Source organism: Camelus bactrianus, chromosome 11 (genome assembly GCF_048773025.1).
Source record: "Camelus bactrianus isolate YW-2024 breed Bactrian camel chromosome 11, ASM4877302v1, whole genome shotgun sequence".
NCBI classification, from domain to species: Eukaryota; Metazoa; Chordata; class Mammalia; order Artiodactyla; family Camelidae; genus Camelus; species Camelus bactrianus.
This window is the reverse complement of record NC_133549.1, coordinates 60473466-60489003: the sequence shown is the minus strand read 5'-3', so window position 1 is coordinate 60489003 and position 15538 is coordinate 60473466. Positions and strand designations below refer to the sequence as shown.

General features: G+C 35.4%; 1 protein-coding gene across 4 annotated transcripts in view; it reads left to right on the top strand.

The window, feature by feature from the left end:
* Positions 1-11651: 11651 nt before the first annotated feature.
* RTKN2 (rhotekin 2) overlaps positions 11652-15538 on the top strand; it is a 157697-nt gene continuing 153810 nt past the window's right edge. The window contains exons 1-2 of one of the 4 annotated variants that reach the window (XM_074374067.1): positions 11652-11671; positions 11949-12000. In XM_074374067.1, coding sequence (XP_074230168.1) covers positions 11667-11671; positions 11949-12000 — 57 coding nt within the window. In that variant the 5' untranslated portion in view covers positions 11652-11666. Of the gene's footprint in view, positions 11672-11948; positions 12001-12582; positions 13182-15538 lie in introns of those variants that run through there. The other 3 variants (XM_074374068.1, XM_074374070.1, XM_045518777.2) reach the window with 3 other exon arrangements.

The window sequence follows — 15538 nt, the reverse complement described above, 5'->3', positions numbered from 1 at the left end:
TTATTATTCATCTGTAACTTAGCAATTGCTAAATGAAGTGGTAAATTCTATACACACATAAAGGGAATGACCTTTCTCAAATATGGAAACCATGGAAGAGCTTAAGCCTTTATAAAAACCTATCTCTTCTACATGCCTAGGATTCAAAGATTTAATTCTTATTCAGCATTTCAGATCTGTATTCTTTACTGTAGCTTGTTAGATAATATGACTCTTGCTAGTATTATATCCTCTGCTAAAAATCAAAGAGTTTGATTCTTAATCTCTTGGGCTGTAGCCAGAATTCATGAGCTTTGTGTAGCAAACATGGAGTCACAAAAATCCAAACCAAAATAATTTAAAAATTAAAGATGTTAATGCCCCCTTTTATACTTTTAGCTAAACATTTTGGAAATAAGTTTTCTCTAATCAATAGTGTAATAATGAGAATGATGTTATCCTATGGAGTTCAACATGATTAATTTTTGAATAAATCAATATTACAAAATTTATTAGAAGTAGAACTAATAAAATTACTGTGGCACTAGTATATGATAATTAAAGAGAAAATGAGCATGTCAAATTTCAGTGATGAAACATGATTTATAATATCCATAAGGATTAATAACTTACAAGAGAATCACTCATTTGTTTAAACAGTTTTGGTTTATTAAAAAATAGAAGTATGACATGACTAGCACTCATTTCATATTGACCTATTTTAGAAAAAAGCAAGTTGATTATTAGGAAAGCAAATGAGAGCCAAGAGAGATAAACTATCCTAATTGATCATTAATTAATTTTGACTGGTTATTCTTGCTAGACATTTGAATGAAATTATTAATATTAAAAGTACTTTAGTAATTTAGCCAAGTATTTGACATAAGTTATTTTAATGATACATGAAAGACATCTTGTTAACATTCTGGAATGAATAGCTTTATTCATATAAATCATAAATATGATGATCATAATAATAGATTCAGATTTGTAGTCTCATTTTTTAAATTGATTACTGTGGCATCAAACTGATATATCTAGTTTCGTATAGTTTTGATATTAAACTTGTTAATTTGAGGTTTGTAGTCACATAAATAAATAATAATGATCTTAAGAAATTATTTAATTCAAGATACAGAATTTTACAAAATATATGGGAGTATTGAGGCTGAGGGTGAAGGTGGCAAGGCTTTTTGTTGTATTTTTCATCTAAAAAATTAAAGACTCAAAATTCAGTAGATAAAATACTAAGTTTGGTTATACTTATAAAGGTAACCTTTCTCTAATAAAACCTGAAAAATAATTCAACAACATTGATTCTGACTCTTGGCTTTAGAGAGAGAGATGTGATTGTCGTTCAAGCACTCTAGATTTTGCTTTATTTTTGAAAAGAAAAATTGCTGCTACTGCCCGGGAAAAAAATTGCTTTCTCAGTGGACGAATGAATATATTTGTTCTTTGGCGAGTGCGGCTGTACCATAGTGCAGTCAAGGAAGCATTTCATTTAAAAGACATTGCAACTGTCATGACCCCTGAGCGCCTGGTTGATTAATGAATCTTATATAAACTATGACAATTGGATATGGAAGACAGGGAAACAAGAGGCACAGCAGGATCTTCAGTACTGGGCATCTTTTCCTTCTCACTCTCTCTTTTCTTTCAACTGTCTACATGTTCAACATAACTTATAACTTTTAGGCTCACAGCTGGAAAGAGAAACTGTAGCAAGAGCCTTTCATATCTTGCTATTGTAGTCAATGAACATAAGGAGATGGTCCTTGGGGAAATCATGTATGTTACCTGGGTGAAACCTTTGACAATACTGTAAGCAGTCATTTTAAAAAGATGGAAAAATATTGTGGTAGCCAACTATTAACAACCAGTTCATATCCTTCAGTAAATGTTGTCATCAAAAAAGCCACATCAGAAAGCCATTTTGTGAGGTGTTCTTTTATCAGGTATAGAAATTGTACCTCAAGATGCCTTATAGTATGTATCAATGTTTATAAAGATACATAACAAATGAAAGCTAGCAACTTATGACACCACTAAAGAGCTTTAGGAAGAGATTGCCAGTATGCCCTGGTAGCAAACTACAGGTACTTAATAAGGAGTAAATTCTTTTGTTATTTTTATAATATTTTATAATCATTACATTGTTGCTATCCTCTTCTATAAAATTATGGAATAGAATTAGATAGATAATCTCTAAGGCTTGCTCTAATTTCTCAAATTCTATGATTGAATTTCCTTTGCTCTGAAAGTCCTGTAATACATTTTGACAATAGTTACAAAAATTCTGACCTGATTGAGCCATAAAGAATTGATATCAACCTACATCTTTTTTTGCTAACATTGTTACACAATAGATTTTATTTTGTGCCTTAGAAAAATATAGTATAGCATCTACCGTGTACATTTGGTGGTAGTTACTAAGCCATTCTCATCTTCAAAATACGTGTTGTAAGATCTTCTATTTACTTAACAAATCTAACCAGTTATTTTATTAAAATGAATTTTCTGGGACAATCTACATTTTTTCAGTGGGAAAATATTTTGTTTGAATAATAAAAGGTGATTAACATGCTTAATCAACAGCTTGTTTCCCCTATTAAATGAATTAAGACATAGGAAAAAACAGTAAGATATACTAAGGACTTTTATGAATTTTGAAAATTCTTTCTACAGACATTTTCAACTTATAAGGCTCATTTTTGTTAAAACTGCAGTGTGTTAAAAAGTAATTTATGATAATCCTGATTTCTTTAACTGCTTTTATTTTTTTAATTTCATGAATTTGAAACACAGTTAATAGAGGCAAATTTAATTTCAGTAAATAAATAATGTACAAAGCAGAAGCTAATTTCACATTAGATAATAAAATACGTATCATTTTGCACGTAATTTCTATAATTAGCTTGAACATAAGAAACTACTAAGCAAAGAAGCGAAGTAGAATTCAATTAAATAAAAACTATGTAGAAAAATAAAATATTAGGCATTGGGAATAAACTTCTTTCAACAGGAAAATTACTTCACCTTTTATATTTAATATAAATATCCTTTCTCAGCACAATAACATTTGAAAGGATATTTTGGTTAGATATTTTTCAGCAATGAATCAAGTATATCATTACTACATAGGATTCTTCAAAGTAAGGAGAGCTACACATTAAGGAAGATATATTAAAACTGCAGGTAAAACCTCAGATTTTATTTATACTATGCTAGGGAGAAAGAGTTATATTGTTATACTAACATCTACAAAGCAAAGACATGAAACTCCAAAAGATTAATATATTGTTAAGACATAAAAAATACAGATGTATATTCTCTACTCAACTTTTTTTTTTGATGGTGGTACTGGGGATTGAACCCAGGACTTCATGCATGCTAAGCATCTGCTGTACCACTGAGCTATACCCATCTCCCATGACTATATTCTCTAGCATGCATAAATGTCCTTTCATGAACTCAGAGCCACGTTATTTGAGTTACAAGACACACATTTCTTGTTGATAACTATATGCTATTTTACACTTTATTTCAACTAAAGAATTTAGTGCGTGTTTTATAAATAAGTGATTATATTTCTGTAAGTAACAGAGAAATGATTTGAAGAAATGAAATTGTGTTTATGGCAGGATTAACAAATGGAAAGAAATTTGAACAGTTGTCAGCAAATAGTAAGCTTTCATTTAGCATTAGCTGTTATTTAACACCTAATTTGAGCATAACTAATCAGTAAAGTTTATACAACTCAAAATGAATGCCAAATCTTTTTAGATTTCCCAACACAAAACTAGAAAGGACAGAGACAAGTAATCTGTTCCAGGTGTCTTATATATATGAGAAGGAACTCAGCATTTCGTGTATAATTGTTCATCACACATCATCATCATTACTGTGGTAGCACCAGTCAACATAGCACTTTATGAAATTAGCATGGAGCCCCGCCCTACCTGCCTGGACATTCATACCACAGTAAATGGCAGGCCAGAAACAACATTCCTGCAAGACCCAGAGCTCCTTCTCACAGACAGCTCTAGTGACCAGTTCATGGTCTTCGTTAACCAGTGCAAAACTGCTCAACAGGCTCACACACTCTGCAGAGTGGTCACAGGATGTTCTCCTGCCTTTAGGTTTTCAGAAAACAATAGGGCATTTTTACAGACTCTATGATTTATTCTTTCTAATGTGATGATCTTAGTGAAGACAAGGATCAAACCCTGGGAACTCAGAACGTGGGGGTGAAGGAAAGATAGATGGAGTTTGAAAACAAAGCAGTTTAATAAGCTTGACTGGAATTTGTGGTAAACAAGCCAATTTAATGCTCACCTTGATATCACACACACACACAAAAATAATACTTTCCAAGGCCCAAAAAACCTATTTTTCTTCTAAAATTATCTCTGGTTTTATTTTTGTTAGTCACAACTGCTTAACTTAAAATAGAATTTCAAAAGCATTAAAAAAGACTCTTCAAAGAAGTTTATGTTTGCAAAAGAAGGTGTGCATAGTTATTTAGCTGTATTAGATGGAAATATTACTTCAGGCTGAAATGATCAAGTCATTCATTCCACTGTTACCTGATTTTTTTCACTGTTATCTGATTTAAATCTTGAGTTTTCATAACTTTTCTTATGTTTTCTTCTGGGATTAGCATTATATAGGGGGGCATAAAACAATTCAGTGTTGTTGAGGACACTACTGACATATATTTGCACATGCTTTACATTTTTCAAACTTTCACAAAAACAAATACTGGATACCAAAAAAAAAAAAAAAAAAAAAGTCCTGTGAAGCCGATAAAGGCAGAGTGATTAGTCCTGTGTCACAGGTAGGGAAATTTAGGCTTACGGAGATCAAGTGATCTGGCACATAGATATTAGGTGGCAGGGCTTAGACTACAGATTAAATCCTGTCTCTTAGTTTGGTACTTGTATCAGTCAGGGCTAGGTAGTGCTACAGCAACAAACAATCCCCAGATCCAGAGGTTCAAAGCAACGATGTATTTCTTGCTCTTAATATGCATCCATCAGAAGATGTCTGGAGGCTCTCTAGTTCTCTCACTCTGAAACCTAGGATACTGTACCATCTGCTCTCTGGAAAGTTGCCTGTCACTGGGACAGAGGGAAAGAAAATTATAGCACATCACACACTTAAAGCTGCTGCACAGACACTTCTGCTCATGGCTCATCAGCCAAAGCATGCCTCATTGACATGGATAACTGTGAACAGGCAAGCCTATGAGCAAAGGAACCAAGCCAGAAATATTTTGTGAATGTTACTGATTACAACAGTCAGTCCTATTAGGCACTAAATATTCAATTCATTTTCCATTCTACAGGCAATATGTATTCATCACCCCTGAAGGAGAAAACCCAGAAGTGCCTTTCAATGAAGACATCAAGTTCAAAGAGCAGGATCTATGAGTGGTACATTGTAGTCATGCCTGGGTGTGGCTCTTCTTGAACCAAAAAACCTATGAACTAAAAGGCATCTGCTCTCCAAACATCCAGTATACACCGGTAAAACACGTTCAGGGTAACCTCAGTAACTATTCCCATTTAGAAAGGAGACAAATGGAAAACAGCAGCTGCTGCCCTGTCGCAGGTGTGAAATCCCAGCAGGCAGACACTGTAAGGATCCTGTATCCCAAGAGGGGAGAAATGTTCCTTTATTAGATCTGGAAGGTACTTTCCAGTCCATTTACTCTCCATGGCTCTCTGTTCAACCCTTTAAAAAATTTTATCTTTTCATTTTCCTCTTTGGACACATTTGAAGTGAGCTTCAGGGACTATGACCTTGTTGGGACACTGAGCAGATTTTTCAGATGGCTGCATTTACAGAAGAAATAACACAAAGATAATTTGGTGAGTTTCCCTTAAAACGAAATATGTGTGATTTAAGACTGCTCTTTATTTTGTAATTATTTACTTCTTATCTTTTTGGTGTTAAAATATACTTTCTAGTGGACTTCTATATCAGCAGCATGATGGACTTCATGAATAATGGTTCCTCTCACTACTGAATAAATTTACATGAATCATAGATTTTTCATATAATACAACTTTTGTAGCATTGCTGAGAACTCCAGAAAGAAAAATCTCTAAGGGACTAAAATTAGAATAACAATAAAAATGACCAGCCAAACAAAAAACCTTGAGTTGAAACCAGAGTTGTAAACTGTACGTGCACACATGCATATACACACACACACATATATGCACACACACACAAAGAGGTTTGCTCTGTCAGTGGCCTGAAGGACCTGTACGTGGGATTCTTGTATCAAACCTAAGAATCTGAGTTAACTAATCTCAGATACCTAGAGCCTTAAGGCTCCCAGCAGAAGCATAGGCAAATCCTCCCTGGAAGAAAGTTGAGATCAGCTGAATTTAAACATGATAAATAAGAAAGTAGAGTAAGATTTAACCTATTAACTGTAGTCCCTGAATGACAGAATAGAGAGAACAGGGGAGAGGCAATTTTTGAAGCATTAATTCTTAAGAATGAAGAACATAAATCCAAAGTTAGAAGGTAAACAAAGTATACTTGGTGAGATAAAGACATAGTTAAACATTAGAAAAATTTCCTTTAAAATCAGGAAGAAGACAAAAACTCCCACTATCACCACTTCCATTTAACACTGTATTGGCTGCATGTCCTAGCCACTGCAGTAAGTCAGGTAAAAAGAATATGAGAATCAGAAAAGAAAGAAAATTGTTATTATTCACACTTAGTCATCTACACAGAATACCCCCCAAACCTACAGACAATTTATTGGAAATAATAAGAGAATTTAGCAAGATATCTGGATATAAAACCAATAGATGAAAATCAGTTCTATACTAATTCGCAAATAGAAGACACTTTTAAAGCATTATTTACAGTAGCAAGTAGAGATACAAGGAATCCAAAAATACATGAAACAAAGATATGCAGGACCTATGTGGAAAAAACTATAAAAGTTTATTGAAAGACATTAAAGAAGATCTAAATTTGCAACATATGTGATGTTCATGGATAGGAATGCCCAATATCCTAAATATATAATTTCCTCCTAAATTCAGCGCAGTTCTAATAAAAAATCCTAACAGGCTTCTTTTTTTTTTCCCTTTGGAACCTGAGAAGCTAGTTCACAATGTTATGTGAGAAAGCAAAGACCCAATAATAGCCAAGATAGTCTTGAGAAGGAGAAAACGATGGTGAATATCCATAAAGGGAACCTCTAAAAAACCAAAGCGGGAAGAGAAGAATTTGTGCTTTAAACTTAATTGATGGCATTAATGAACCTAAAGAAAAAAGTTACCTAGAGAAGGAGCTGGATCTGTCCTGGAAGCTAGAGGTGCATCAGAGACTGTGAGGGAGTTGGGAGTGGAGGGAGCAGGATCAGAGAAAAATTTAAGCAAGTGAGTCTGCAGGTGTGCCTTTCTGTTAAACAGATGTGTCTGAGTATTGTAACGTCTGCTATTAAATATCCAAATCAGCAGTTTTCAAAAAATTTTGTGCAAAACTCCTAAAAGAATTTTTTAAAAACTTTAATCCTTAATTTTTGAAGTGGTGTCTGTTATGTTTTAGCATATATTTAAATAGTTACAAATAGTAATTGCTGATGTATTGAAAGCAATTACAGTTTAAAATTTAAAACGTATTAAGTGTATCTAATGGAATCCAAAATGTTAAAGATTTGATATCCAGCTAGCATTTAAGTATATTAACAACTTTGTCTCTAAGTTGGAAATTTTAGTGTTCCTTTTCCTACTTGCACTTGTATTTTTATTCCATTTCCTCCACAGAATTTTATGCTCATATAAAATATTTTTATGCTTGAGAGGTCTTTATTGCTCATCTTATCATGTTTTTCCACAACAAACATATGCATATAAATTGGAATTTTATAAATTTTTACATTTCATGTGACTATAAGATTTAATTGTCAAGAGTTTTCTTTTGGGTTGCATTGGTAAAACGATTAGTAGTACACAATTGATAAAAACCAAATAAGTATATTACAAATTATAATGGATGAATATTAAACATCAAAAGTAAAATTTTCTGGGATATGAATCTCATATAAGATGGATGAACCTTTTATTCCTTCCAATTAGTTTATGTATCCATGGATGACTATTATAAATAATGCTAGACTGAGACAGCTTTCAACATCAAGTCCACATGTGGTTTTCATTTTTATAAATGTAAGCACTAAGCCTGTGATTCATTGCTTATAGCAACATCAACACCAATAAATTTAATTGTCCTTTTGGCTCCCAGATGGTTCTCATACCCTGGGGCATGCAGTAGGATTGGGTAAAAGTGATGCCTTTCTTATGTCAAATGGGAAAAGGTGACCTATGTGAGGCCTAGAGAACGGGCAAGTTGTTAGGTAGATCAGTTTTAGGGTGGGCGACTTAAGTTGAGGATCGTGATGATGATTCCTTTCAAACTGCCCAAGCCTATATAAACCTTGAAAAATCTTTGCCTGCTATAGTTGAGGACTATTGATTCAAGTCATATAACTAATTTCTCTCGCTGATTCGCTGGCTCAGTAAGGAGCCCTCTGATTTTAACGCCACTCAAATGTCCTTAGGCCTGTGTGTAATATGCAGGTCACATTAACAGTAATAACTCAAATTGCACTTAATTTCGTCCCTACCTGCTGACAAAACCTCTCATCCTTTGCAAATTCCACCCACCCTCTACTCCCATCCAAGCTCCTAAGCAGTGGCTCTTAAGTGTTCACAGATAAATCCACATGGCCAGTTCTTGTCTCTCACTGGGCATGGGCATTAGTGTATTATGGCTTACTCTAACTGTCACACAGCATAAAATGTACTGGAAATGAATTAAATGTAAGTCAAATTTTGTAAGCCAAAGAATATATAACTATTTTGCCAAGTAAGTATTTTTTTTAAAATACCATACCTTATCATAATTGTTTAACTTGTACAAGAATATTTTAAATATTTTAGAATTCTTTCTTATTATGAAATGTTTGAGACATACAAAAGAATATATGTGGTATATAGGTAAGTTACCAGATAAACATTAAAGTGCATACATGTGAACCCATCACCCAATGTAAGCACTAAAGCATTACCAGTAGCTTTATATCTGCATGCTTTGTCTCCATCCCATCCCCCTGCCTTTTTCCCAGAGACAGTCACTCTGGGTTTTTAGTCAATCTGAGTTTTGTTTTTATCATTCTATTTCTTTTTAAATATAAAAATTTACCATATGTATGTATTCCTAAACAATGTAAATTAAATTATTTAGGTTCTCTTATTCAGCATTATAAAAATTATGTATTTTATGTACTCTTCAATTTGCTTTCTTCATTATTTCTAAGATTTAGCCATGATGTTACTTGTATCTATAGTATATTCATTTTTACTGAAATATAATATTCCATTGGGTAAATTACCACTTTTTTTAATCCATCCTCCTGAAATGAACATTTAGATTGTTTTAATATTTTTGCTATTACAAGCAATGTTGCTGGTACACATTTGCAAGAATTCCTCTTAGGATATATATATACCTAAAAGCAGAATTGCTGGATATTCACATTTTCAACTTTACAAGATAGTTCTGAATTTTTTCCCAAAGTGATTGAACAAATTTATATCCTCTCTACCAGTGTATAGTATGCTTCTGATTTATATCTTCACCACCTAGTATTATCAAACTTCTTACTATTACCAATCTAGTGACTATAAAAAATTGTCTCCACAAGGTCTTAATCTGTAAATTTGCAAATTTGCAATTTACAGTTTAATACCAAAGTTGAGCTACTTTTCACATTTTATTTGCTTTTTGAATTTACTATCCTATAATACATGTCTACCAAACTTTTGATCATTTTCCAGTTGGACATTTTTTGATTTGCAGGAATTTTTTATATATATAATCTCGGTATTAATTATTTTTCAGTGGTGGATGATCTATCTTGAATATAAGTTTCACTTAAGCTTTTCTCATTCAGTTCTGTGTTCCTTGGGTCCTGTACATTTGCTCACAAGTACTCATGTTTTCTTCCTGCAGTAGCAATGTCTCATGTTTGTGTGGAATAACCAGTTTACAAAGCAGTCTCACAAATCTTATCTCATTTGTCTCTCAACAACTTTTAAAAGACAAGCTGGGTATTATTATACTTGTTTTATAGATAAGAACACTGAGTGGCTTGCCCAAGGTCATAGGGCTAATAAGTCCTCTGCCTCTGTATTCCATATCCTCCTTAAGAGTATATGATGCTTCAGCTGTTTATAGATTATGGCTTATACATTTAAGCAAATGCTACACCTCTGTTTAGCATCCTTATTTCAGTTCCTTCTTTTTTATGTATATAATTCAAGCTACAACTCTAGTCTATGAATTTCATTCTGAATTCATTACCTACAAGATAACAGATGAGTAAACGAAGCACCAAGACAATTTTTAATAGAAAATTAAATTAAATGGTCTTGTTTTTTAAAGAATGTCTAGGAGGATATTAGAAACCACAACAGTTACTTGTTCTGGGGCAAATCACATTTTTTTAAATAATGGATCTTTTATGTAAGAGAGCTGATTTCAAATTCAGTACTTTTCATTCTTTTGGCCTTTTAGAGAGTTAAAGAGGAATAAAATGAATAAAAAGAAGAAAAATATCCTTTCATATTTATTAGTATTATCTAAATTGGCTGTCCTATTTATGTCAAATACTGATTTTCTATTAATTAATTATTATTATTTATTTGTTATGTTAGATATAACTAATACTTGTAATTAGTATTAAATGTTGAACTTATAATGGGAAGTGATATTGACAGGACAGTAATTCTATCACTCAACCTCCTACACCTGGGTATTTGGGTGTGTCTACCTGCTGTGGGAGCCCAAGGAGGGTGGGAATGTTAACTCTCAAATGAGACGTGCCCATGTATTCTCTCTCAAACATTTGAGGCAGCAAAAGGTAGTACTTCTTACCTTCTGGGAGTTGTTAAATTCACTCATTCATCCATCCTCAAGCTAAGCAAACTACTACACCTGAGAAACCTTTAACCTTTTGGTAGTTTCCATTTTACTTTCATCTACATCACATAGACAGAGCAGAGGAAACTGATGAAATTAGTAGTACTAAGAAAGGATCTGAGTATAATGAAGGAAATAGCATTCCAAATGTGAGGTATTTTAATCACTGTGTAATAGTTGTATCTTAAGCACTTCCTGGGCATATCCCTTGATGAATAATAAAGAGATAGAGCCACATCATTTCTTCTCAAAAGAGAAAGGCTTTAATAGCAACTGTCTGTTCTAAAGATATTTACTAAATGTGACCTCTCCCTGATCTCTTTTTTCCTAGTATAAATGCATCTCCACTTATATACCTAGTATTTACTCATCAAATATTTCTACATCAGTGTTCAATTTAAAATTGGTTAGCTTGCTCCTGTTTCCATGAAATGATAGTTTCTCTTAAGTATTTTGGTCTGAGTCTGAGTGCTGTGTGTGATATATGAGAAATAATATGTGTCTGATAATGAGCTCCCTGAATTTCTGAGTCAGGTACTATACTAGGCTCATGAGGCTCACTTTGAGTAGAGGATAATTTTACCACAAAGTGGTAAGCATAAGAGAGAGGTATGCACTGGGAGAAGGGTACCTAATGACTCTGGAATTCAGATCTGTGTTTGGAGAGAATGAGGTGAACCCTGTTGGTAATTTTGAGCTCCACATATTTTATAGTTATGTGTAAGGATGTGGGTCATCCCTAATGACCCACACATTCCTAATGTAAGGGGAGGGTCATTCCTAGATGGGCAACTTCTAGTATTACCTAGTCCAGGGCCTCAAAGAGACAAATTACCCTTTTGAGAGAAAGGGCATTCTTTATGTTTACAGAAGCTCATCTTCAAACTAACTGGTTTAAAAAGAGCCTTGTAGTTAATGTGAGTATATAATTTAATATCCATTTTGTCTAGGACAAGATCCGTGCGAGGTTGGGACAACAGACCCAAACAGGAACCGTCTCAGGTAAATAAAAAACATGGCATTTTATTTATGGAATGAAAAATGCCCTCAGCCTTTAAGAGGTGAGGGTCAGTGGGTTGATTTGATAGATTTTTTCCCTCAGGAGAAGAAATGACAGAAGCCAAGGAGGCTTCTGTTGCCTTTTCAAGGGAGTACAGTGGATTTTTAAAGACCGTACAAGGGCCTGAAATCTCTGGTGTTTGGATTTATAAAGATTCCATACTTTGCCAATTAATTATAATAATTTTGATTTTTAAAGGTTCTATACTTTTCCCATTATAATCAATTTCCCATTATAATTAAAAGGGTCTTTATATTGGTCTTTAGGGACAGCAAGAAATAACACCTCATTCTGCTGCCAACTTGGATGTTGGAGGGGAAAGACTAATCAAAGAGGTCTTTTGCGAGAGAGGAGAGACTACTTGGAGTGGGGGCATCTGGAATTATAAAGAAACACTGGGGACAAAAGAAAAGGCCTTGTGAAATGCCTGACACGGCGTCTCACCAGCCTGATTAACAGCCTGATTAATAACGCCGTGATCTATGAGTGACCCCGGGTAACCAGCTGTGCTGTGTGAGAGAGTGATCGCTGAGAGCGTGTCATTTGGTTCTCTGGGAGTGAGACCCCAGGTTCCTAGTGATGATACCATGTGTCTCGGAGTTGTCGGTAGGAGTCCAGAAATTGCAGCCTTGCGTCAGCCGGCCCGAGCGCTTTGGAGGAACTTCGGTGGGAAGGCTCGCGGCTCAAAGGGTTGGCCTAGAAAACCACCAGCCTAAACCTTACACCGGGTTAGGTGAGCTCAGTGATCAACGCTTTCCCTACGGCCCCGCCCACTCTTGTCCCGGGCCCGCCCACGTCTCAATCAGCGCCTTAAAGCCGCTCCTGACTTCCCCGGCACCCAGAACTCGGATCTGTTGGAAAACCTGAGGCGCCGGCCGCGCAGGGCGCGGGACGGGCCCACTGCGCAGGCGCGCGCCGGCTCGCAGACCCTCGCCCCTCCCCCCGCGGCCAGCCCTTGGTATGGCCGAGCGGCGGTTGGCGTCCTCCACAGCACCAGTCACGGGCGGGCTTTTCAAATCCTGTCCTTGGCGGAGTGGCGGCAGCCTCGACTGTGGCGCTCGGGATGGAGCCGCAGACTCTGAGGGGGCCCGAGCGCCGCACAGCGGGGCTTCCGGCCCAGCAGGTGAGTGAGGAGAGGGCCTGGCTTTAGGGCCTCTTGCTGTGGTTTCGTCTGCACGGCGGGAAAGCCCCCACTCTGCGCCTCGTATTCAGCCATGGCCAGAGACAAAGGGAAGGACTAGGCCACTGCACTTCTGAGGCCCAAATGGAGCTTGGAAATCCCCCTATTCCCACCTCCGGGCCTCTGCCTCCAGGTTCTTAGGGAGGAAACAGGCCTGGAATGGGGAAGCGATGCTGGAGTCTCGCCGCGCGTTTCTGGCTGCACCTGTCCGCCGCCCCTCCTCCCAGGGTTTGGACACTGTTTTTGCAAGTGCAGGTGACACCGGGGGAATGGGAGCCCTGGGATTTCTAGGAAGCTCACCCGTGGGCAATGGAAGACAGTTTGCTTATTACTAGATTTCGTGGAAAGCACACTTACTGTAGGCGCTGTGTCTGACACAGTATGAACTTGCTGGAGTGGGGTGGAAAAGCAAACTTCGACCTCTGAACTTGAGGAAAAAGTTGATTTGATTGTGGATTCTTTTTGAATTGAATAGGAGAGAAGTTTGGTGTTTGCTATTTAGCCATGTAAAATGTGTGTTAGACGCCTTTTTACTTAATGTAGTCTAATATTATTTCTTAGCAGTTATTAAAATGCTATCCCTTCCACTCTTAACCTTTAAAGAAAACTTAAAGCACTCATGTCTTTAAGCTGAATCTCCATTTCCAGTTTAATCTCCACCTTCTTTTACCGATTTCTGAAGTAGATTAAACCATAAGAATTTGCCAGTTTTGTAGGTCAGTATTGGTAGTATATTAGTAATAATAGCAGCCTATTATCTTTGCTTAGCAACGTGTTTTCTTTTCTAGAAGTCTTAGAACCCTCACCAGATACAAAATAATTAGGAAGTCTTCAATAATACTGTGCTGAAAAGTAAAACAAGACATTAAGAATTTTGCAAAAAACCTAGTACCTTTATCAGTAATTTATGCTGTTTTATACCAGCATTTCAAAAATTTCAAACATCTTCGATGTGAAGTATTTCTTTTCTGTTATGTACTTTGGTTGTCCTAATTATTAAAATTTTTTTTGATTTCTAGTCAATTGCTGATGTAGTGAGGTACTTGCACTTATCATATAGATGTTGGTGAGACCACTTATTGTGCTGTGTGCAGCAGTAATATTTAGGAATGATACAAAAGACACAAAAAGATAAGGTCATAAAAGAAGTTTACATAGAATGAAAACAAATACTTAAATATACATAAGGACTGGATTATTTATATGATTTCTTAATGATTTCTTAGGCAGCAACAAATTCAAGTAATTGAGTTGTGGAATTCCTTCTGTTTGGATTTTGGAGAAATATTGCAAAATAGAAATAGGTTTTAACCCATCAGGAATACTGAGGGTCAGTAAGAGAATTTTGTACCTAAAACTGAATTTTTATTTGGTGTATTTCCTTTGATATTAATGAACCTGCCATCTAATAGGGATAAAACCAGTTTTTTTCAGATGGTTATTCACTGGTGAAACACCTTTACTCAAACTTGGTATCACCTGTGACTACTCACAGCGTAAAATATTGGCTTTGGAGTCAGATTAAGCCCAAAACCAGCTATGCTTGTTGTACAACCTTGAATACATTACCTGTCTTTTCTAAGTATCAGTTTACACAGTTGTAGACTTGCCTATTCTAGAAAGTTGTTGGAATTTGAGAACCTCTTTACTTAACCACAGTACCTAGTGCTGAAAACATGCTTGAGCGGTGACTATTTTTGTTATCTTCTGTCCCATTAATCTGAGCAGTTGTGGCAGCCACCTACCTTTTCTTACAAATGTTTAAGCTTTTGAAATCTTGATAAAAATAAAGTTCAAGAAATAATACTATATCATTGTGGGAAAGTAAACATAGAAACATGAATTTAAGAATTCTTTCTCCAACTCTATTCCCCAGAATGACTGCTGTTAACAATTTCTAGACTTTTTTCTATACATAAACAATTCTTAAAATATACGTAATTTCTTTTAGAAAGAGTATATACTGTATATACTTTTCTGCAGTCTTTTTCATCTTAGCTACTAACATGGTTTACTATATCCATTAGGTGGATAATGGTTTCTATCTGGATTACTACAGTTTTCTTACCATCAGCCAAACCTCTGTTTTTCTTTTTCTTTTTTTTAAGTCAGTGCTTAATTCCAACATTAAGGCCATTTTTTATACTTCAGTTTTGCCCTTCTAGCTCTTAAAATCTAGTATATTTCTGTTTTCTACATTATATGGGTTTTCACATTTAAGGCATCTATCTCATTCTTAGCCTTGCCCTATCAATTTATTTTTACCAGCCTGATTTTAAATACCTGTAAGATAAGATGGC